The sequence below is a fragment of the Accipiter gentilis genome, chromosome 1 (genome assembly GCF_929443795.1).
Source record: "Accipiter gentilis chromosome 1, bAccGen1.1, whole genome shotgun sequence".
NCBI classification, from domain to species: domain Eukaryota; kingdom Metazoa; phylum Chordata; class Aves; order Accipitriformes; family Accipitridae; genus Astur; species Astur gentilis.
Window position 1 is genome coordinate 36346606 of NC_064880.1, and position 24840 is coordinate 36371445.

Consider the following 24840-nt stretch of genomic DNA (forward strand, 5'->3'; position numbering starts at 1 on the left):
AAACAGATCTTTTTCTAATTTGGGGTTCATCAATTTGTTCTGTCAAAGAGAGTTACTGTAGGACAACCAATGGAGACACGGAGAGATTTTCCGCAGGAGGCATGAATGCTTGGAGAATCCACATCAAACACAAGAACAAATGGCAAGTTTAGCAAAGATTCACTGATCTAAATCCTAATTCCTATCCAGAGAGATGCTAAAACTAACTTGCTCAGAAAGTATAAATTTGCTTCAGTTTGACTTCATCAGTTTAGTTTGTTGCTATGTTATGCTGAAGCTGAGCTATTCCACTGAATTGAAATATAGGTGGTAACTAGCAACAGAGGTTCATTGTTCTAAGATTGCTCTGCAGAAGACCTGTCTTTGCATATACAAAAAATAATTCATAGTATCACTATTCACATATGAGAATTTATCATGGTCTATCCAATGGGTAGGTTCAGCAGTTAGTTACACTACTATTGTTTTATAATATGCCTGAGTTATCACAGACCCATCACAAACTCAAAGGGCAATTGAGAGAGGATCACCACTGATCCCATCATTCTTGGTGATTGGTACCAGTGCTGGTGAGCAGCATTATCTCTGAAGAGCCTTTACATGCCTTTCTAATAGTTTGAGTGTCATCAGGAGATGAAGTTCTGCAGTTGCATCATGTGTGCATCCCCTAATAATTCTTGAAGCTGGTGCTGAACTTGTTGAAGATTACTCGAAATTAGGCAGAAAGGCAGAAATCTCACTTGTCAAATTCCAACAGGCTTTATGAAAATCAGATGAATAGAAAGAGGAGAAGGTAAGACACACCAAGCAGTGCCGCCAGGAAGGGAGAGGCTGCAGGATGAGCTCAGCAGTGATCAGTCCTGTTTAGCCTGTCACTAGTCAGTCGGCATGCAAATGCTGGCCGGCCAATAAGCACTTTCTTGACTAGAAACCAGTAACTGGCTATGCTGCCTCTGGCAGAAGCAGTAGTTGGAGGCAGAGGAGTGCTGTGGAGATAATGTCAGGGAACATGAGTGGCTGGGAGCACAGCAGGAACTGGCGTTATCACAGCACTTGTGCAGTCATAAGGGATACGGAGCTGGATAGCTGGCGAGGAGATGTTTCCAGGGCACAAACGCATGGGAAATCAAGTTTTGCTAGTTGTGCTCTTCATGGAATACTTTGACTTGGACCTTGTTCCGATATACGCAATAATAAATTTGCTTTGAAAAATTTCCCTGTTTTGTCCTCTTTCTTCCTCTCTCATCACTCTCAAATTCTTCCACTTCGCAGAAGGACAGAGATTTTGTTTTTCTTTTATATCTGTGTAGAGGTCTCTGTGTAGAAGCTGATCTGGACTTCATGGCCTCAATTATTCCTACATTAATTAATTTATATTTGGATCTTTACCCATGTATGAAAGCATTATGTGTACCTACTTTCATAGTGCGGTGTATAGCTTGCTCTGCTCCAGGGTCTTTAGGAAGTGCTTTACAAGGGAAATTGTCACTGCAGTTTCTGAGGGCTGTAAGCTGTTCATAGAAGGAAGTGAACCAAGGACAGCTAAAACTGGAGAACATGTATTTCGCAGCTTGAACAAAGAGGCAGAGGAGCTGTAATAAATTTACACTGTCTGTGCCATTCATTGTCATTTATCGTACATGTTCTGATGCAGACACACTAGCTTTGAGTTACTCTGGATTTTGCCTTCAATCAAAGGCAAAGCCAAGTACTTTTCAGCACTGAATGCTCACACGCTGTTGAAAGGGCCATCTACAGGTCTGAAGAAAGGTCCACACCATGTAACTATACGGTTTTTCATCACTGAAGTGCTGGTGCAAGCTAAAAAGAAAGTAAGGTACCTTAGGTTTTAACAGAAATTTCTCTCTATCCTTGAGAGCATGGATGCATTGCCCCAGTTCAGAAATATTCCCATTGTGGTGGATGAATCACTCTAATTACTTCTTATACATTATCATTGAATTATGCTCAAAATGTCTAGTGGGCTGGTCAGGATAACACTATGGAGAATGATTACCATTTCATCCTATTCCCTCTTCATCTGCACCTATGAGGATGCCTGGGAATATGTTTTTGTTGAAAGAAAGCGCACCACAGGGTCAGCATTTTTCCCCTCCACCCATGGACTTCCCTCATGATCAGATGGAGCTATTAATTTTTCTCTCTAACAAAATGTGATGAAAGCATTCACTTTAATTTTAAAAGGATGATAGGTGGAATATATGTAGATTGGTTTTGTCTATTGTTCCTTGCTTTTACCTTTCCCCTCTAGCCCATCTGTTCTGTGTCTGTGTTAGTTTAGATTGTAAGCCTTTTGGAGGCATAAGTAAAACATCTTATACAAAGCATCGTCAGTATATAGCCAACAATAATAATGATGATGTAGCTGAGAGATCAATTAGTTCCTTACTATTATAATTCCCTACATATTTTTCTTAATTTATGCCTTGTAACATACATAATTCTGTTGGTTTTTTTTTCACTAAGGCCATACATTTATTGCATGTTTTCTGCTAAAATACTTACAAGGCAAGTATTTCTCTGCTGATTAACATTTTAATACACACCACTATTGAAATTAAGGGGGAAAACTACTAATAGATAGGATAGACTTGGTTTGCCCTAAATTTTTAAAAACCATCGTTAAGTTTATGCTTTCTTCATATTCAGAAACTTCCAACACTGTCTCTCTTGTGTGTGTTTGCATTTATAATTCCCTGGGACTTCTTGGGTTTTGCTGGCTCTGGAACTGGCAACACCAAACCACCACGATAAGGGTTGTTTATGCAATACTACCTGCCTTACCACAGCCAAGAAGCGCCAACACCCATGCAAACATTTCACAAGCCTCGTAGTCCAAAGCTGTTCAACAAAGCTGCTGAGCTTTCTGGATGCTAAAGCTAACTGACCTTTTGTGGTTGTTGTTTGCCTACCGTTAGCACTGTGCCTAAAACGATGCCAGTTTGTCCTCTTGAATTGTTGGCTATCCTGGAAGACTAAAGCCCTGTGCTTACTTACTCTTTCCATGGGACAACCACAGCGCACCAGCTTCTTTGCACAGTTTGTCCAATGTATCCCAGTTCATTTTGTGGCATAACCATCTCAGGAAGTCACACTTAGATTAGGCTGAGCTTGTTAATTCTTTATGGTGTGACCGAGCCAGTTAGGATTGAGGCACTGTAGAGAATCTTCCACAAGTCCAAAACAGAACTGTCTAGCAGGATGGTTTGGAAAGAAAAATACCTCAGTGCGTCACTTTTTCCCCTAGTTTGTACAAATAATGTACAACAAAGTATCTTCAGTTGCTGTGAGTGTATAGCTACTGAGAAAGGGACAGACATCCCAAGTAACCTTTTTTAAGGAATACATGGGTTGGGAGAATTTGGAAGTCTGTGGCAAATTATTACTGTGAACACTAGTGCTGAGTATCAGCATTTATCACTAAGACTTACAAGACTCTTATTCTGGCAGAGGTCTGATGGAGTTATATAAAATGCAGGACAACCCAGTATTTTAGAGCAATATTTTTTACCCGTGCATGTAAGACAAGACTTGATAGTGAGATCATTATATAACCTATCTGAGAGCACATATTGCAACTTCTTTTTATAACCTGATAAATCAGTGTTTCGTCTCTCCACCTGAGAGTCAGGTCCAATTTAGGTGTTTGTGTGTTTGTGAGCATGTTTAAGTGAAAAGGGAAAGAAGGGATTCATCGCTGACAAACCTGCAAGGGAAAACAGTTCTTTCTCGATAAGCCTCTGCCCCGATCCCCACCTTTTCATCTGTAACTATCAGAAACCAAACTCCAGAACCAAGAGCAAAAGAGCCTGATGCTGTTCTTCCTGGAGGAGGGAGTCATTACAGCAACACAGGAGAAAATAATAGCAAAGTGACACAGAGGAAAGAAAATAACTTTTTCCATCCTGTGTGGGCTAGGTGCATAAATTAGAAGCCTGCAGCTTGCTGGGATCCTGTGCTCTTTCTTCATGGTAGTCAGTCTATTCCCAGAGGCACGGAGTCCCAAGTCAGTTACATCAGTTTCCTCTTTATGAGTAAACTCTTTGCAAGTTGTCTGCTTAGGGAGTTTTTCCATATGAAAGTGGTACCTTATTCACTTACATTTTCCCATAAATTGCAAGAATCTATATTTGTAAGACCTAAAGAACCCTAGTATAGGTGACCCCGTATCTCTGATCCCTCAATGATTTAAACTAACCTAACAGGAATGGAGTTGAGGGAAAGGATCAGAGTTGGGGAGATAAACAGGGACAGGGGTAGCAGCATATAAATAGTTGTGAACGTAAAAATAATTGGGTGACTATCACACCCATGAAAAGGACTATTCATAAGGATTGGATCATCGGGCACAAGCCAAAGCCAAACGACCGACCAGTGTCAAAAGATGTGTAATGCTTACTTTTTAGCAGTAAAACAAATGTTCCTCATGAGAAGATATGATCCTTCGTAAGCAATGTTCTCAGCTTCCTGAATGTACGAAGTGAAGGAAAAACTGAGACATAAAAATTGACTTCTGGATTTGAATCATGCCACGATCAAATGGTAGACTGAAGAAAGGTCATTATCAAGGTCTTGTCTGTGAACAGCTATATGATCAACTGTGACTGAAGCCATGTCTTATCTTTTCCTTTGATAAACTGAAGAGGCTGAGGTCCAACATGAAATCAAATAACAGCATTCTTCATCTAAACATGTAATCCCTTGTAATTTTAACTCCACTCAGTTTTGAAAAAAGGCTCCTCCCTGTTTGGAGGCCTTCCAAATCCATGGTCTTAGACCAGACCCCCTTATCTGAGTTGAAGATGTCCATGTCTATTTATGCCCTCAAGAATACCCATAAACACACACAAATATGCTCACATGCTTCCAGCTGAATTGGTGCATATATACATTTTGTGGAAGGACTCTACCTTGAGCATGTGCTCTCTTAGGAGTATCTTCACCTACAGTATCCTACTGAGAAATTAGTTTGAATCTCTATCTTACTAGATCCTGTTAAGAAAGTACTATAACTGTAAAGAAAGAAAAAAATGGAATTTAGAAATCAAAGAAGAAGAAATTGAAAGAATATAGTAGCCTATCCGCTGATTTTAGAACCCATATTTAAAAAACTTTTTTTTTTTTTCCTAATTTTTGCTCTTTTTTTTTGGCAGAAGCTTTGACTGGTAACAAGAATCTGTGCATCATACTAAAAACTTAGATCCCTGTTTAAAAGCTTGTATAAATATATTTTAAGATATATGATGAATTTGCATCAGTCCTGTTGAATACTCATGTAAATATGTTATTAACAATTATTAATTTAAGTTCCTTTAATTATTCACTTTTCCAGTTCTCTCAGATTAATTTTACTTCCTTTGTGGGTGTTCTGAATACCTAATTGGATTCTGAGAGGGGGAATATGTTCAGAGCTCGTCAGAAAATGCACGATCAATAGTCAAAGAAACTTCTGAAACGTATGATACTCAGTAACGGTGATTAAAACAAATAATGTGAAAGAAAAATATGAAAGGGTAGAAGGGCTGAATAGGAATCAAATCTGTCAGTTACTTTTCAAGACGGGATGCCGTCTTTTTCTTTTCAAATACGGACGAGGAGAAAAGGGACACATTTCGGTTTGTTTAACATGCAGAGGCGGTGTCGTGATAAGCTTTAACTTATTAGGAGGACAACCACCACCGCGGTGGTTCTGCGGAAAGGCCAGAACCCGGAGGGAACCTGCGGAGAACAGCAGACCGCGGAGCCGGTGAGGAGGTGGCCAGCGGGCGGCTCCCTGAGACCCCCGCCGGCGGGGGACGGACGGCCTCCCGCCGGAGCACCCGGCGCTTGGCGGCACCCAGCTGCAGAGCCCGGCCCTGGAACCGAACCCCTCCGCGCGGACCCGCCCCGGCAAGGCCGGCGACGGCCTCCCCCCGGCCGAGGCCCCAGCTCCCGACAGGGACGCCGCCGCCTGCCCCGCGCCCAAATGGCGCCCCTTCCGGCAGGGGCGCGTGCCGCCGCGCTGCACCCCGCGGGCACCCGGGCGTCACCAGGGGGCGCTGCTGCCCGCCCGCGCGCCGACGGCCCCCGCCACCCCCCCCTCCGCCCACTCCCCCCCCCCACCCTTCGCCGCAGCGCTGCCGGGAGGTGGGACCGCACCGCCCCCCGCGGCCTGGGACCAGGGAAGGAGGGAGGGAAGGAAGGAGGGAAGGAAGGAGGGAGGGAAGGAAGGAGGGAAGGAAGGAAGGAAGGAAGGAGAGATGGAAGGAAGGAAGGAAGGAAGGAAGGAAGGAAGGAAGGAAGGAAGGAAGGAAGGAAGGAAGGAGGGAAGGTAGGAAGGAAGGAGAGAAGGAGAGAGGGAAGGAGGGAAGGAAGGAGAGGAGAGAAGGAGGGAGGGAAGGAGGGAAGGAAGGAAGGAAGGAAGGAAGGAAGGAATGAAAGAGGGAGGGAAGGAGGGAGGGAAGGAGGAAAGGTGGGAAGGAAGGAAGGAGGAAAGGAAGGAGGGAGGGAAGGAAGGGGGGAGGGAGGGAGGGAAGGAAGGAAGGAGGGAAGGTGGGAAGGAAGGAAGGAAGGAGGGAGGGAAGGAGGTAAGGTGGGAAGGAAGGAAGGAGGGAAGGAAGGAAGGAAGGAGGAAAGGAAGGAGGGAAGGAAGGAGGGGAGGGAGGGAGGGAGGCAGGGAGGAAGGTAGGAAGCAGGTGTCTCCGGCCAGCCCCACCGGGGGGGCACGGCTCTCCCCAGCCAGCTCGGCAAAGAGCGGGAGCTGGGAACGGCCGCAGGGCTGCCCACGCAACTGGGTTTTCCTGCGCAGAAGGCAGGGAGCTGGCTGCGCAGCCACAGCAGCTCGCCTCCCCTCTCCTGCCCGACGAGAGGCGATTCCCGAAGGAGGCTTCCCGACGGATCCGAACCGGGACTCGGCTGAGGTTCCTGAAAAAAAGAGGCCGGCTGCCTGCGGCTTTGTTAAAGACGCTGCTACGTCTGCCTGGCAAAACTGGCCCAGGCGCAGAATTGTACGCCAGTATTTCAACAATTCTGCGTTCCAGTCGTTGTCACACGCGTTCATGTTCCTTAGGTTATGCGGGGAGTCTTCAGGCTGTAAATAAGCTGGATGTTTTAAGAAACCGAAACTTTAGAAGCTTTGTGAGCCCCTGGCATATCTAATCAGCCGGTATAAAACCACGAAAATCCCAAACTAGGAATCTTCAAGGTGGGTTGCAAGGTCTGGAAAACACTTGCTAGTCTCCGAGTCCTCTGAGAAAAAATGATTAACATTCTTCATTGCTGGAAATGTGTTGATTACAGCTCAGGCTTTGGCTTGTTTACAGTTTTTTAGGTCCCCTAGGAGCGTGTGTTTGGAGGTTTGATGTTTTTGTGCCTCCCCTAGTGAAAATGGAAGCAAAAGTGCTTCATAAACATCAAATTATACCAAAATGAATCAAGATTCATAAAATGATGCAATAAATACTGCTAGCGTCCGATAGAAATATTGTCCCACAATCAGCGAGCACTTTCTTAAGTTTCTCAGTGGATTAAAGCCCTAGAGACCAGAATTGGAAATGCAGTATTTTTATTTGAGTAACTTTCCAGCAAAATAAATACACATTGGTTTATAAAGAGTTGTTGTGAAACAGAAGATCTGGAAAGAATTTTAAAGCTAAGAATGTTTTGGTATACATCTGAAACACGTTTTTGATATCATGGTGTTTCTGACACACATGAAATCCTAAGGAAGGGAAGAACTACAGTAAAATGAGACTGTGGTAGTTTTGGAAACAAGAAAGATACAAAATGGTTAAATAGACGTGTGAGAATTCAAAGCTTTCATTGGTGTATTCTCTCATTTATGTTAGGAACAACAAAAAAACATTAAGCTGGTCCAAACCTGGCGTGCTAGCTTTGGAATCAGAAAATCTATTTTTATTTGTTTATATTTTTATTTTATTTATGTCATGTGCAACAAAATTTATGTCCTATATAGTCTTGTAAAAGTCACATGGTCCCTCCACATCTGTTTCATGTCTGTGAATGGGCTCAGAAAATGGGTTCAAAAAAGTGTTGCGAAGATGAATCAAAAAAATATTGTGACATTATCACAGTACAGTAAGAGGACAGGATATAAACATCTTCAGTGTTTCTAGTTAAATAGAAAAGGGTTTGTCTTCTCGGTCCCACTAGCATGTAAATTGGCATGTCTTGAAACAGCATAAAATGGACCCAGAAGAATCTCAGTTTATCAGATTGACACTTTTCCACTATCAATTTTCAGAAATAAGAAAAAAAATTTTAATCCCCTAAGAAATATACCATAACTGGGACATCTGGCTGGGCCTTGCTCTTAGTTCTACAAATTCACACCAGCATTAGCATTACTGTCTGTGCCGAACGGAGACAAATAAATGAAGTTGCTCAACTCTGCTTTGTCAGTGTTGCATGACTTGAGAACTATTTTAGCAGGGAATGCTGGGGCTTCCACAGCAAGGTCATCAGCTAGAATGAATCACTCCAGCTCGACTGAGGGTCTGGCTTTTCATCTAGAAGACAGAAATGGATTCAAAGCCAAGGAGGAAGCTTCCATTTTTACAGCAGATCAAGGGTGATGACACTTTAATGGTTTTTTGAATTATGCAGTAGGGAGACAACACCTATTAGTTCTGACGATGTATTGCACTGTAAGTGTTGATTTGCATGTACAAGGGTCTGAGTGTCCAGCATTTACAAATAGTTTATGATAAGGCTAAACATGATAAATTGTGAATGAAGCTCAAATAGATGAACTAATTCAAAATGGCAATATGTTGTGGTCCTTTTGTGAGAAAGATGTTTTCTCTGTGTAAAGAAAATTAAAAAAAAACCCCAGCACTGACATGTATCTGTTGAGATATATAGTTTTAAGGGTTTGGGTCATATGGTAAAGGATTTTTTTTAAAATTTATTATAATGCCTTATTCTCTGGTTCCATTAAAGTACAAATTTAAGACATCAAAAAATGTAGGACTTAGTACTGTAAACTTGTTAACAGGTAAAAGAGCCTATGCTCTTATTGATGTGCTTTCTTAAGGAAATGAGGCTCATGCAATTGTTTTGCCTACTCGCCTTCTCCTTCTTCATCCCTTACACCATTGTAACTTTGGAAGCCTTTGGGCAATTTCAGTCAAAAGTGATGGTGGAGCAGAGGTGTCACGGATAGGACGGCCCTAAAAGTTGCATGAAAATCAGTAGCTGAGAAAAGGTGAGAAAGCTGGTGTTCTGCTTGAGAGCCTAGCAGTGGGGTTCAGCCTGGGCCATTTGGCCAGAGAGCAGCATGCTGGCCGGTCGGCGCTTGAATTAAATCAGCTAGCCCGCAGGTACGACCGTGCAGAGGGTGTGGGACAGCTGATGGTATTGCTGTGGGTGATGGAAGTAGGAGGGGTTTGAGGCATTGGAAAGACTTGTTAGATATTTCATAAGCTGCAGAACTTGTCTAAAATACAATTGTGTGTGGATTGGGAGGTTGACATTTCACAGTTGGGAACAGTTTTATTCCAAAAATAGGAAAATTTGGGGGCATTTTAAAATAGCAGCCTGAAGGATGTATCCTTCACCTTTTATTCAGAACTTGCTTAAGATACGCCTAAAGACAGTGCAATGTGTCCCTCAAGTCTGTAGAAATAATATGTCTGTTGTCTATGTTAATTAAACTTTTAATTTTTGTTTGCATGGCAGGAAAAAAAGTTTGTTTTGAATTATCCACAAATACTTAAAATCAATGGTTTGCATTCAATCAGGACCAATCACAGCTGGTTGGTCAAGCTGGTAAAAAGACACCCACGAGAATTCTTACTATGCTGCAGCCAAAGCGGGCTGAGCTTGGTGTTTTCCTCATCTGTTTGTCGACAATGGGAAGGACTGGCAAGGACTGCCCTGAAACTGAGATGAGAAAATTGAAAGGGAATGTCCTAATGAAAGAGTTGTAGTTGGTCATTATCTTATAGAGGTACTGTTAGTCTCTTCCTTGTTCATCTACTTGCACAGCGAAGACTGTATTGCTAGAGACACTCCAGGGCAGTTAGGAGCTGCATGGGATGAAAGTTCCTGATAAATAATGTATGAATAGAAGTTGGATTCTTAACTACCTCCACCCTAGGATGAACATACTCCTACAGTACAGCTAATTTTTGCTGTCAGTGAGAAGATGATTTAAATAAAATGTACATGTATTAAATAGACCTATAAAGCTGGACCAACAAGAGGCGCCTCACAGGTTTTATGAAGAATGCTGAAAAAAAACCCCAATTGCTGTTAGTGTGCAATCATCTTTACTAGCTGGGCATCTTAGTGTGAAGTAAACCAGAATATAGAAAAATCAGACAATGCGGTGCTTAGGGGGGAAAGGATTCTCTCAGACCTATCTAAACATAAAGAAAAGGTTATTGCTGGCAATAAGCATACCCACATTCACGGGGATACATGTAGCTGCAACCACGGAAAGCGTTTTCACGAGCAGTCTGGCTGCATCTTTTGTTGACACCCATTGCCAACAGTGGGAGAATTGCCTGCTGCACGTCAAACTTCATGAGAGGGGAAGCCCAAATGCAGAAGTATGTTAAATTCCTATATGTTAGTGCCAGTTAAATACTTTAGTTGGACAATCTTAGAATAGTGTATAGCCCTGTAGATTTCACAAAAGTGAATTACCCTGACTGCAGCTGTCAGGAGCGGCTGAGCCAGTGCAGGATCTGGCTCAGCTGTAAGGATAAACAAGGGCACGCCACATTCAGCAACGTTTCAGTGAAGCGTTGTTACACCAGGAGAGCTACTGTAAAAACAGAGAATTGTAGTCACTCTGTTGAAATAAATATTTAAGAATTTGCTGAAAGGGTTAATAGCCACTAAATGTAGAGAGTTGATTTAATTGATGAAAACAATCAAGTGCTTTTCAACTTGGTGGCCCATTAACAATGGCCGTTTATTTAGCCTTTGTGCTTAAGAGTGTGGCCTACTGCGACCTGAATTGAAGAGTCTTTCATTTGTGTTGCAAAGCAGTCAAGGCCATATGATGGGGCTAAGGGTGGCATTACAACAAGGAGGTTTTGCAAGTAATTGGAACAGTGTGTGTTGGGGTGAGGGGAAGAGTAAAGAAGTTACTGGTTGAGAGCTTAAACCTAGTTGCAGTTCTGTAGCCCTAACACACTCTTTGGGGGTATAAAACAGATCTTTCGTTTGTTAACATTTGTATGTGAATTAGGATGCAGTACCTGGCTTCTCCGCATCCACAAGTGATGCACTGCCACTGCTTCTATTTATTTTAGTCCTTTTATATGAATCACACTAGGCAGATTCCTAGCAAATGATTGTGGTGCCTTGCATTGCCTACAGACTGACCGCACAAGGCAAAGAACAGAAGAGGGTGAATGTTTGACACAGTTTGCAAACCGGGGAAATAAGGCACAGGGTAATTCAGCAACTTGCTCACCCTCTTGCCCACATTCTGTGGTAGATCTGGTATTGGACAAAGATCCCCCAAGACTCAAACTAGTGTCTTAACCAGAAAAAAAAAAAAAAGAAAGAAAAAAAAGTCCTTGTTCAAATATTCCTGACTGTGTCAAAGTAATAACGATTTCAGCATAAACGTGTCTGTCTCTTTCAGCTTAAACCAGTGCAAAGACCTCAAGTGGTGCAGAGTACAGCAGTCCGCTTGGTTCCTGGAGTGAGGTGAATTAAATATATTTCCTTCATATTCTGCATTGCATTTGACTTTTTCTGCCTCACGGTAGAACTCCTAATGTCTAAGTTAATCTGTAAAGCTTAAATGGGATTTCTCTTCCAACACTCTTAGAGTCAGTGGATAACCATTGACTGGGCTTAACCGAGTTGCCCTAAAACTCCTCTGACATGGCAGCACATACAGTGCTGCTTAGGCTTTTGCAGCAACAGTCCAACTGTGTTTTCACCATATTTTAATCAGCCCTGGCCAGTTAGACTATAATAAGGAAATAATGTTTAAAAAAAAAAAAAAAAAAGTAGAATGTAATATTGTTCCATTAATAGTCAGTGAAACCTGGCCATGGACAAAATTAGGGATTACTGTTTTCCCTAACATTCACAAAGCCAGAATATCTACATTTGTACTCGTGCAGTGTGTAGGAAGTCAGCTTTATAAGGAGAAAGAAAATCTTTTTGTTACTCTGTTGGGTATCTACTAGCCTTCAGAACACAATTCAGTGTTTACCTTCCTTCTTAATCCCATACTTCGTGTAGTGCCTGAATGAGGGAAGCTTTTTTAACCATGTCACTATTTAGTTATGATGGCAGGAGTTAGTACTGCCAGATAGCATAAGCAGTTTCAATTTAAAAGTATTTGTTTGCCCTTGCTATGAACAGAGAATAAGCAATTAAAACCAAACATTTCCATCAGTATGAAAAGTTAACAACTTAGTCATATGGTTTAAACTTTCTTCTGCAATGCCATCCTGTCTCTATTGTACAACTTGCATTCATATTACTAAGTTGACTAAACAATCAACATATTAAAAAGATACAAGCAGAGACTGCCCTGAGTGGAGTGATGCTAAATTAAGATTTTTTTTTGCCTAACAATTCTTCACTGATCCGTTCTTAATACAGTAAACACCTTCAGTACCATTTTAAAAAATGAAAAAAATTACTGTAACTGAGGCTCATGTAAATGATTCCAAAAAATTAATTATATTTTCTAACCTCATTGTAATAAAAACTGAGCATCATTTGCAAATTCTCAATCACCAGTGGGATCACTGCACTGTAAAAGTTTGTGGTATTAAGTTGCAGGCTTATTTTTTAAATTCAATGATAAATATTAAACTCTATCAATTTTGAACTTCTGCAATGTCAGCTTTGCTAAATAAATTAGAGCAGATATTCCAATGGAAGTAGATCTTTAATTAGAAAATATTCTGCTTGAAAAATGGAACCAAATTGGTTTCAACCTCAAGTTAACAGTGCCACATGTTTGGGGATGAGATTAAGCTCTAGAGCAAAAGACCTCATTTGGGAAAGGTCTAAGTCTCTGCAAGGAGAGACTGGGAAGGAACTTGGAGATCAGCTTTAGCCGTTACAGTTGTAATCAAATACTCTCTTAGCCAGATTTCTTCTTTCATCACTTTCAGGAACCGTTGTGGCAGAGCGCATTGCTGCTCCTCTCGCTGGCAGCCATCAGCCATTCTCAGTAACTTGACACAACTAAGCTGGAGACTGTTGCAGTTGTAAACGCTGGAATGGTACGGGCTACATTTCCCCTCTCCTCATTTTATAGATTTTTTTTTTTTTTTTTTCTTCTGGGTGCTTCACTCCCCATTCATGATTGCACAATGTACTTCTGACAACCACAGTAGCTGTTTACACGAAGAAGCTGTTTTACACGTCTAGGAAAACACTCTTCTATTTCTAGCTGTCTTCAGTACAATATGTTTTCTTTCAGATCCCATTCCTTCTTTCTCCTCAGGAAAATCCCCACAAAATCTATCCATCAGCTACCAACCAGTCTTTATTTCTTCTTGCTTGTTCTGTTTTTCTCAGAAGGAAACTAAGTGTACTAGCACCCGTAACCTGTCAGCTTAAGACAGGCCAGCAGCACATTCTTTGTAGTTCAACCAAGAACTTCAGACCACAATTTGGCAGTTCTTAAAGCAATCTGTAACAGTATCATCACGTATCTGGGCTGTAGCAACACAGTTCCCCATGAAGCTCTGAAACTTCATTTCTACTATCCCCTGACCATGCACTACCCTGGAGCCGTATTACCTTGCATTCTTCAAATATAATTGCAGCCTGTATGCTTTTTCCACTGCGTAAACGTCAGTACAGCCAACAGAAGGCAGCTGATTTTGGCCATGGCCATTTCAGCTTTTCCAGATGCACATTCTTAACCCCCTCAAATACCTGATATTTCTGTTCTGCTCAACTTTTCTCTAATCTTTGTCCCTCCCACAGAAAGTTACTATCATGGACACAGAAATATTCCCAAGTCGCATGCTTTCTGTGTTTGTCCTTCTTTTCATAGTCATTCTAGCCATGTGTTAACAAAAAACAAACAAACAAACAAACAAACCCAACAACCCAAAACCCCAATCCAAACCAATGCAAACAAACCCCCCCAAACCTAACCAAAACGCAAAAGCTCCCATGCCTCTTTCCTGGAGAAAAAGCCGCCTCCTGAGGATGCAACCAGTCTTTTAATCTGTGTGGACCATAAAGCGTATACAAATTTCTTCGCTGGAAGAAACTTGTAAAGCGATCTTAATGGCTAGCCAGGAGAGCTGCAATGTCATTTGCATAATTGTCCTCTGCTCAGCTGGAATTTGGAAGACTATCTGCAGTTACCTCTCATTGCTCAGCCTGCACCAGGGATTCATGGCTGCACAAAGGCTGCCTTTTTGCTGTTGCACTGGGATGCTTGTAAATCCTCAAGTTTTTTAATCTTTCTTTCCCCTATTATCACATTTAGCTTTAATACACTCAGGAGTTCCGGTGGACCTTACATATACGTTTTATGAATAAAACAGTGCTGCGAGACAAAAATGATTGTGATTAGTGTGACAAAGAAACGGCATCTGCTTAATGCTCTGAGGATTAGTTTATCTTTGGGTAGAAAAGAGACACATTTGTCAGAAGTAAACCCCCCAAGTGGGGTTTTTACAGATAACAGTGGATTATAGCGTGCTGCTGGTCCCTACTTCTAGGGTTTGGGAAATTACCTTTCGGAGAGAAAATATTCAAGTGAAAAAAAATTGTAACTGCTATCGACTAGAACAGGAGCGTTTCCTGATTGAGAATGAAGTGTACTCAGCACCGCTGGCCAAAGTACAAATTTAAGGATGTACGATGGGCCAGATGGAGAATTTGGTCTGGTTTTGTGGTTGCTGTTCTGCGAACTGATTTTAGCACTGCAGTCCCTTCTGCTCCTAGCAGATAAATGGACCCTCTACCGCCAGGCAGAACCGAAGCCAAACGTAGTTTTCCAAAACTGCATCCAATTCTCCCCTAAAGCCCGCGCCCTGCACCACTGCTCGGCAACGAGATGCACAAAGAGCAAAGGCGATAACAAAGCGCGACCCGGCTAATTAGGTCAGAGCCGAGCCGTGCGCGGATGCGACCACTGCAGCCCTCCTCCTCCTCCTCCTCCTCCTCCTCCTCCTCCTCCTCAACGTGGAAAACCCCCCGCTCCGCTCCTCTCCGCTCCTCTCCCCTCCCCACCGGCCACCGCAGCTTCTCCCGGCGTTGAAGCGGCCCTTCGGCCGAGCGGCGCCGCTCGCTGCCCGCCGCCGAAAAGCTGCCCCCCGCCCCGCGGGGGCTGCCCCGCCGCGGGGCCGGGGCCGGGGCCGGGGCTCGGGCTCGCACCGCGGGCGCCGAGCGGGGCTAAGCGCCGCCCCTCGCCCCCTCTCTCTCTCCCTCCTTCCCCCCCTCCCCTCCCTCCCTCTCTCCCTCCCTCCGCCAGCCCTGCCCCGCCGCCTGGCACCGCCGCCGCCGCCGCGCCGGCCCCGAGCGCTCCCCGCTCCGCCAGCCGGCCCGCCGCCGCCGCCGCTGCTCGGCCCCGGCCGGGCGGGGACTTGGCAGGAACTCCCGGGGAGAGAGCGAGAGTGCCTGCCCCCGCTGCCGCCGCTCCGCTGTGGCTTTTTGGGTGGAGGAGGAGGAGGAGGAGGAGGAGGAAGGTCTGGGCTCGGCCGAGGAGCAGCAGCAGCAGCCGCCGCCGCCGCCGGAGAGGAAGACAGGAGGGAGAGAGAGACGGAGAGGCGGCCGGAGCCCCCCAAAGTGCCCCCCCATCCCTGCACTGCAGGCTACCTTTCCAGCTTCATGGGCAAAGTGTGGAAACAGCAGATGTACCCCCAGTACACCACCTACTACTACCCCCAGTATCTGCAGGCGAAGGTAGGGTACGGCGCGGCGCGGCGGGTCTGAGGCTGGCCCCGCTCCAGGGCGGCCGGCCAGGGCCGAGCCCGGACGGGGGCTCCGCGGCGCGGGGCACGGCCCGGGGGAGGCGGGCAGGTTGCACCGGGGGGACGGAGACAGGAAAGAGCCGGCAGCCCCTTCCTTCCTGCCGCCCGCCGCCGCCGCCGCCGCCCCGGGAGGAGGGAGGGCCGCCGGGGGAGCGCCGCCGGGAGCCCCCGGGCCGCCCGCCGCCGCCGGGCTCCCCCCCCCCCCCACCCCCGCCCCTCGCTCCCGACCGTGCCGCCTCCGACCTGTCTCCGTCCCTCTCGCCTTCCCCCTCCCGCCGGCGGTCCCTCCTCTTGCCCAGGGCTCTCGGCGTGTCTCCTCCTTCCCGACCGCGTCCTCGGCCAGCCCGCTGCGGAGCGGAGCTCGGCGGGGCCCCGCGCCCGCTGCCCTCGCCCGGCGCAGCCTCCTGGAAGGCAGGGAGGGACACGACCCAAAGTTTGGCCGGCAGGCCCCGGAGCGGGGCTGTCCGCTGTCGGTAGCCGCGCGTTGGGCTGGGGCGGGGGTGCTTTGACATCCCGGGGGGCGGCGGGGCGTGCTTATTGCCGCGACGGGGGCTGGCCGTAATTCCGCTGAAATACGGACCCGGAGGAGGCTGCCGGACGCGGGTGGACGCTCATTGTCTGGGGAGTCGGACCTTTGGGAGCTGCCACCGCGCAAACCGGGTTAAAACCGCGTTCGGGGTCCGGCTCCTGATGGGCAATGCTGTCCACGGGTAGCTGTTGTTCGCAGGAAAATTGGTGTTAGTAGTTCTCGTGGTTGTGGATCGCCGCCTTTTTTTTTTTTTTTTTTTTTTTTTTTTTTTTTTTTTTTTGTGTGTGTGTGTGTCGGTCCCCCCCCCCCCCCCCCTTTCTCCTTCAAGTCTGTAAGGGCAGCCAGCCCCACTGCTCTAGAAGCATCATGCTGCAAACTGGCAGATGCAGAGGTGGTTGCATCAGCTGTCTGGAACATTTAGCATAAGCCTCTCCAACCACCAGTGTCACTCCTCACAAATCAAAACAGACCCATATGAGGCTTCAACGTGTGAACTTTTTTTAGAGGTTATAACCGTGGTGTGTGTGTGTGGGAGGGGGTTAGTGGTTGTTTTGGGGTTTTTTTGCTTTTGGTTTTTGCTATTGAAGTGTCCTCCTGCCTGTGTGGCAATGACAGGACAAGAATTCCCTTCTCTTTATCTGCACACTTAATGTGCTCTTCTTTTTATTGTGTGCTGTGTTACTATATTGTGAAATGTAATTTATACTGCTTGGCTGAAAAATAAATTCACTTTGACAGTCATGAGACGTTTTACAAGTCAGCAATGAGGAGGCTTTGAAATGTGCTTTCCTACATACAGAAATTGATAGAAATATGATGAAGGTCTTTAGGTGATTTGAAATGACTGATCTCTTAAATGTGTAATCGACATCAAGCTAAATAGTACAGTCTGTAGCCATTTAAAGATTATGCTGCAGAGCAATCACTTCAGTACTGTTTAGATACATATATTTTAATGCATTATTTTTAAGAAAGGGAGAGTGCCTTAAGGACAGCCTTTTGCATCACTTAGCTGTATGACTATATAAATATTCTTAAATGAAAAAATGTCTTTGTTCAGAAACTTTTACCTTCATGATTTTGTGTGGCATTAGTAAGTTAGGAACCAGGTACATAACACCGAATATATATAAAGCAATGTCACTTGGCTTTTTTGACCTCTAAATAATTGAAGAGCGAGATAAACTGTAATAGCTTACTGTAGTTATTAGAGTATGGTCCTAGAAATCCATGATCCTATGAGAAAGCTTGATGGACCATCTTCTGAAAAATGTTTCCTGTACAGATAATTTAATACTGATTTGTATTACAGTCAATGACATCTTCAAAACATCTTGCAGTCTTTGCTATAAAATTATACAGCCTAAAATTGCATTACTCTGTTTCAGCAGAGAGAGCACAGAGCCATTTGACCTACACATGTGAAATCAAATATCTGGGATCCAGTGAAAATTTCCTGTTTTCAGAGATCTTGATTTTATAAAAGAAATGAAAGAAAAAAGGTGGTTCCTTGGTGTAGATAAAAGGACCAGTAACTGTAAGTGTCGGTATTCAAGTATGCAGAATTCGGTAATACAAGCAATCTTCTCACTATGGATCCTCTCTGAACATGTAGAAAAATTAATATAATTCATAGTTTTCAGCTGTTCTATTCTTTGGGCCCTAAACCAACCAGTTGTCCCATACAGGAACTATTCCAGTAATTCTGGAGAAATCTTGTTTTTTATTGAAGGCAAATTACAATAGAATTTAATAACCTTTGCTGAATGTGTGATGGGTAATGGTACATGATTACACTGGGGGAGGTAAGAGATTTTGAAACTGGAAGTTTTGCTTCCCATCTTATTTAAGTAATGATGGAAAATCTGCTGACTAATAAACTGCAAATTGATAATTATGAGATGACAGGAATTGCTTGAAGATGGATTTTTCTACAGAGAGCTCAAAAATACTCATTAGAAATTGCATGCATTCCTTAATGGCTCTTTAGGTTAAAATGTTGATGTGGTCAACTATTTTAATTGCTACAAAATGTGTTATAGATTTTAAAAACAGATTTTGTATTTGTCTGTTATGATCTTCACAATCTTATTCATGAAGTATTCAAGCTGGTTCAGTCATATATTCTGGGAGGAAATATAAACATTTGCTGTGATTCAGCACCTCCCTCCCCCTAATCTTAGGGAGCTCAGCATCGAAAGACATTAGTGAAACCAGGGACTTAAATGAAATGAACAAAATAAACATTGGAAGAAGGTGTAAGGCTTTTAATATGAAAAATCATTATGGCAATGAAAGTAGTTTGAAATGGTTTCAAGTTGAAGCTTGCAAAACCTTCTGCATTTTTGGGGCTGGCCACAATTTTGACTCTGGCAAATGATATGTTTGACATATCTGTTAAATTTTTGTGCCTTCTAATGAATGTATGTTTTAGGACAGTTCCTATATTGCAGCATTGTGTGGCGTGTCAGAGAGCATCACAAATATTTTCCAAGTTCAATGGATGCTTCTAAAGGTTCAGATACTTTCTTTAACAGTATTACTGTAACATTGCTTTTCAAATTTTAACTCGGTTGTATTTCATTTCCTTACTTAATATTTTATTTGTAATGAAGAGATCCTGTACTTCAAGACTTTAGAAAACAACATTAATTAAGATTGTATGTGTTTTACTAATGCTTAGAGGCCTCTGACCAGGGGTAAAATCTGACTGTGCTAGTATTGTAACATTTAACAAGACAGAATACACATAAACAAACATAAATGTATATATACATCTCTAGGCCACAATCTGTTTGCTTTGGTCAAGTAAGAAATAAAAGTGAATTTAGGTTTTGTTTTCCTTTACCTAAATACCAAATGGAATTCAGGGACACGATGCACACAACGATTTACAAATAAATTGTCATAACTAGCTGTATCACTGGTGTTTCCTTGGACAATAATGTGACAGTATGACTCACTTTACTGATAGGTTTCTGTATCATAAAGGAAAGCTCTTTGTATAAGAGAGAGTTAGTAGAAAAGAGCAACATTTCCTATGCTATAGATAGCATGGTTTATTTAAAGTGCAAGTATTTAATAGTCATAGATAATATTTATGTGATACTGGAATTCTATTTCTTTTGTATGGTATCAGGTAACAACAAATCAGAAGAAATGAAATCTTGTGAATCTTGCTAAATTACCTTAGAGTGGGCTTCTAACTGTCTAATTTGGTAGCGGCAAAATTAGTGCCCTGGCAGCTATGAAAAAACCTAATATTTCTAGAAGTTTGTGTAGGTTTGTAGGCAGGACTGTAGAGTGATGTAAACTGATAGTGAGCAGGCAGATTCTGCCATGTCAAAAACTTATTTTCAGGCTGTTGACAGCAAACTTTAAAATGGGAACATTTAATTTTTATCCAAACTTGTTGATGGCAGAGTAAGTAGGAAATCAGTTAACAGGGAACTTGCTGTAGTGTTAAACAAAGCAGATATGAAACATTCTTATTAGGAGACCCTGGATAATCCACAGTTTAGTGTCAGTGTATGAAGTTAATAGACCAATGTAGCACCTTCTGGTTTAGATGCTCCTAGAGCAGAAGTGGCAGGACCCTCTAATGGTTTGCTGCTAGTGAATACCTTTACTCACCGCATTCTGTGCCAAGCACAGGTCTATTGCCCTTTAAAAATGTTTACTAGCTTATGAGCTGATTTTAATCAGCATAAATGATTGCTAATTCTAATCAGTTTAGTTAGATTTATTCCATATGCACTATGACTGCAAAATCTGTACATAGTAAAAAAACAAGTTTACAGTAACATGGAGTATGCGTGTTTATGTTTATAAGGTTGGGTAGAAATAATTTGCACACTTCTTATTGTGGGAAGTTATATTAATTGTCTATAATTGTGATCCCTCTGGTTCTTGACTGGGCTTAGAAATCCATTTAAAAAAAAAAAAAAAAGAAAAAAAGAGTACAGGTTAGCTGCAGGCAAACATTTTGTCTGTGCACAGTTACCTGATCCAGTTAGCTTCCTCAGCCTCTTGAATGTGTTCTCTCCCATTCCAGCCAGGCTGGGATTTTATCGTGCAACTATCCAAAGAGTTCCTTCAAAAAGCATACCACATTGTGGAAGGGAAGGAAGTGTAAAAATTTACGAGTTTTAAGAAAAACTTGAGAGTGCTGATGGTGAGGTGATCCCTCTCACTCTATAAAATAACATCAGGGGATGTAAAATATGGAGACATGAAGAATGTTCTCTAGAAAGAGCATTTTTCTCTTCTTCCAAACATCCCAGTCCAAAACTGGGAGTGCCTGTTTGCATCCATCCCTCAGACAGGCCAATGACTTTTTGTCACTGGTCACAATGATTGTTTTATGTAATTGTTCCAGCTAGCTTACTTTGTGTGGGACATCTCTATCCTTGTCCCAGTTATAGCTCCTTTTAACTTTTGAAGTTTAGTTCAGGTGGCTTGCTATGAACTAGAAACATGTCCTTCAGAAAGTCTTTCTAGAAACTGTTGCTAGAATAACTCTTGTACATGCAATAGTTGAAGCCTTTCTAGAAATCGATTAAGCAAAGATCGTAGAAAGCTCTGCAAATGTTCATCCTCCTTGCCTTGAATTACTCCAGTTTTGAATTATTCTGTATCAGGCCCTCTCTTGAGACATAATGTCAGATTAGCCCCATGGGCAAATATGCATGAGAAGCAGGATGTAACCAGATATATTGTTAATAGTGGTGACTTCAGGAAGGTTTAAACCTAGATAACCCACGCTGGGAGCACTGCTTTGTTTGGTGGAGTCAAGAAGGACGTATGTTAATGTATCATGTATGTTAATGTACATCATTGTAACTGTCTAAATAACTCTGATAAAGGTACATGAAATGTAGAAACACTTCACGATATCATCATCCTGAAGACAGGCTTCATTGAAGTCAACATGAGCTTTGCCCTTGATTTCAGATGAGCAACATTTTATTTACTAGAAACTCAATTCATGCTTGGGTTATGCTGACCATGCTTAATTTGGGGGTGATTTGTAATGACATGACACTCATAATCTTCACTTTGGGGGAGCAAAAGTTAGGCAGTGCAACATACAGATTGTGCGATGGGGGATGGAATCAAAAAGTAGCAATGGCATCTGTAAGATGTGCCAATTCTGTATTTTTTCTAGGGAATCTTTTAAAAAGTTTTTAAAAAGCCATGACTTTCCTCCCTTAATCCAACCTCCTTAGAGAGAGGAATGGTTTAAATATACATGCACTAGAGACTGAATTTGCAAATGACAAAGTAAAAAATATTTCCCCCACATCATTAATGGCAGAAATGACAGGTTCTTATTAGCTTTGTAATTTCTAGAAGTTCGAGACTAAACTCATCCCTAGAGTACGCCATGCTTGGGGCTTAATTTGATACTGCGTGATTGGCCTCATTTAACAAATGTCAACAAAATCTTGGTCCCTCTCCTTGATTCAGTAGTAGCTTTGCTGCTGACGTATGAGTCGGATCCTGAGTCTGATAATCTTATGGGACTGACTTTTACAGAAAAGTGATAAACCAATATATGACTTGAAAAAGGCTTGAAAAATTCATTCAGTGCTGTCTTCCTTTTGTGTTTGATTGTTAATCCCCCCAGGCGCTGGGTATGTTCCAAAACCATGTCTATGAAGTTTATATCCAGTAGGTAGGCAACAGCTGTAAGAAAGCAGAATTACACAGTATGTCTGATTTGTACTAGTGTATTAGAAAATACCTTCAATGCAGGATCCCAAGGCAGTCATGAAAGGTGTGCGCAATAAGTTTGTGGGGAGAGAAGTTAATTTTCTTTGAATAGAATAGTTCTTTAAAGTATGTTTTCTTTCACAACTCAACTGTTACTCTTGGTAATGACTGTAGTGTTTTCTCATTACTTTTAAACCAGAGTTGAGCATGCCGTTTAGATTCTTAACCTTATTTGTAAAGGGAACCCTATACTTCAAAATACTTTGCTTCTAGTTAGAGCATAAAACTTCAGGTCTCAGTCTCAAGGATGAAATTTCCTGAGAGTAGATTTTTAAGCTTCCACTTAGTGTTGAAGGAACAAAGAAAAGATAGGCAAAATTATTGACATTTTCCAATGGAGAATAATACAATGTAGTAAAGCATTGTTTTCTAAATCTATTTTTCTATAAAACAATACCTTTCAGAAACATATCGATTTAGGTTATACATCAAAAAACCACCTTGGACACAATTTTTAAGCTCCTTTAAAGTCCAAGCAGCAGTTTGAGCTGTCAATGTTGATAATAGATGCATCACTCCTCCTACTCAGAAAAGTAGTCCGGTACTCCTAATGAAGGACACTTGACTGGGGTAGCAGTAAAGAAGTTTGAACAAAGGCATAGTAATAAACTGGAAAATATAGCTTGGTACAGTTAGATATTTCAGTTTCAGTCTTCCAAGTAGTCATAATCAAGAGTGAATAACAATGGTTTAAAAAATAAATTGTTTTTCATGAAATTATGCTGTTGGTTTGTGAAATAGTCCTTTGAAGATATATGCTCAGATTTAGCCAAAAATATGCTACAAATTATATACTCATTTTTGTTGTATTGTAGAGACTTTCTATGGCCTATGCAAAGTAATGATCACAACTACTTCTACTGGAAAAGTAGAAGTAACCTCCTTTGTTAAAGAAGTGGAAAATGTTGGAAAAACATGCTGATAAAAATCTGTTCTATCTGAGCTTAATTCATTTCAGTCAAAACACACAACAGATTCAGGTCATATTTACTGTGACTAATAGGTGATAATTATTATCCGACTTCATGCGTTTTCTTAGTCTTCCTCCTGAAAATACTGAGACCTGCATTTAAATGTAATTTCATTAAGTTTTAAGCTGAATTATATTATCTCAGAATTGAGGAGGACAAAGAGCTTGGACATGGGTATAATCAGGTACCATGGCTCACTTGTTTCATGGTAGCTTTGAAGCCGCTGTGCTCTGCTCATGGTCTGAGATCATAAGAATACATTTAAGTCTCAATTGCTCTGACTTGATGTAAACACTTCAAAATATATTTAAGCTAAACTTCTGAAATCTCAGTGTACACATAAGGCCTGTGAAAAGTGCTTCAGAATCACTCCAGGTAGAAAAACGGAGCTTACTGATGCAAAATGCAACTCAAAACGTTCAGTGTGACTCTTGGGAATCGAGAGGAAGGTACTGATCTTCTGGAGAGAGGTAGAGCGAATGGGCTTCACTTTGTGGATTTTACTACAGGTTAAGAACCAAATTCCCTTGCTTGTCTCTTGGCAACACACACTGACACAATTTCTATAGCAGTTTATAGGCTGTGGTAGTATCTGTGACCTCTTCTATCCCTCAGGCCATAGCTACGTAATCACTTTAATTTTACATAACTATGCACAGCAGCCAAAAAGGGCAGTCTCGTCTTTCCCCATTGCCCCCAGCAACTCATTCCTGTCCCTTCCCCTGTGCTGGCACTAGCATTCATATGATCAGTCAGTGAGCTGAATCAAGAAACCAGCCTGGCTGAAAACTAACCCAAAAAAACCCAACTGTAATATATTTTTTCAGTGGATCAACTAAAGAGATACTGAAGGAGCTTGAGATTTGCATAGCTATGGGTGAATTTGTCTCCGAGAAAAGTACACCCTTTTGGGTCTCACTTCTGTACAACAAAATGGTGGTGCTTAACTTTTCTAAATAAAAGCCTTTCCACATCCTTGGCCAAAAGGGCAAAAGATCCAAGCCAAAAGAAGATACAACAGAGCTCTTAGGTTACCAAAATCTGTTGATTGCATATATATGCAGGTAACTGCTAGCATCATTTTTCTATGATTTTATTTTCTTTTTTACTGTTTTAAATTGTGTTAGATGTTGGTGCACTAAGTGTTAAAAAAAACATTTGAGTCTGTCTTTCATTCTTATGACCAGTGAGCGTGGAAGAAAGTGTGAAATAAGTTGCTGAGAGGGCTTTAGTTAGGTATAGGCCTGGGAGGAAAGAAAGAATCAAATATAAATGGGACTTCCAGAGGCCTTGTAGCATAGTGTTACATCTAACTTTCCATTTTCAGCACAGTGCAACATTGATATTTTATTTCATTCTGGGGAAAGAGGGGAGAAGGCTGGCACTTCAAATTAGCAGCAGCTGCAGAATTAAGACAAGGGTGTTAGTGACTCATTTGGAAAAGTACTAGCTAAAACATTCTGTCTCCTAGAAAAAACATTTAAGAAGGGTTTATGATATAAACTTTGAATTTCGTGAATAGTGCCTGTGACCTGATTTCCTCCAGGTAGCTTTTCTGATTAGTGACCATTTGCTTTTGACAATTGCATATTAAAGCGAGGAGAATACATGGGGACAT

At 42.3% G+C, this 24840-nt stretch overlaps 1 protein-coding gene across 2 annotated transcripts in view; it reads left to right on the forward strand.

The window, feature by feature from the left end:
- Positions 1-15554: 15554 nt before the first annotated feature.
- The window catches only part of RBMS1 (RNA binding motif single stranded interacting protein 1), a 149004-nt gene continuing 139718 nt past the window's right edge, over positions 15555-24840 (forward strand). For both annotated transcript variants that reach the window (XM_049824912.1, XM_049825789.1), the window contains exon 1: positions 15555-15879. In XM_049824912.1, the coding sequence (XP_049680869.1) occupies positions 15805-15879 (75 nt within the window). In that variant the 5' untranslated portion in view covers positions 15555-15804. The remainder of the gene's footprint in view (positions 15880-24840) is intronic.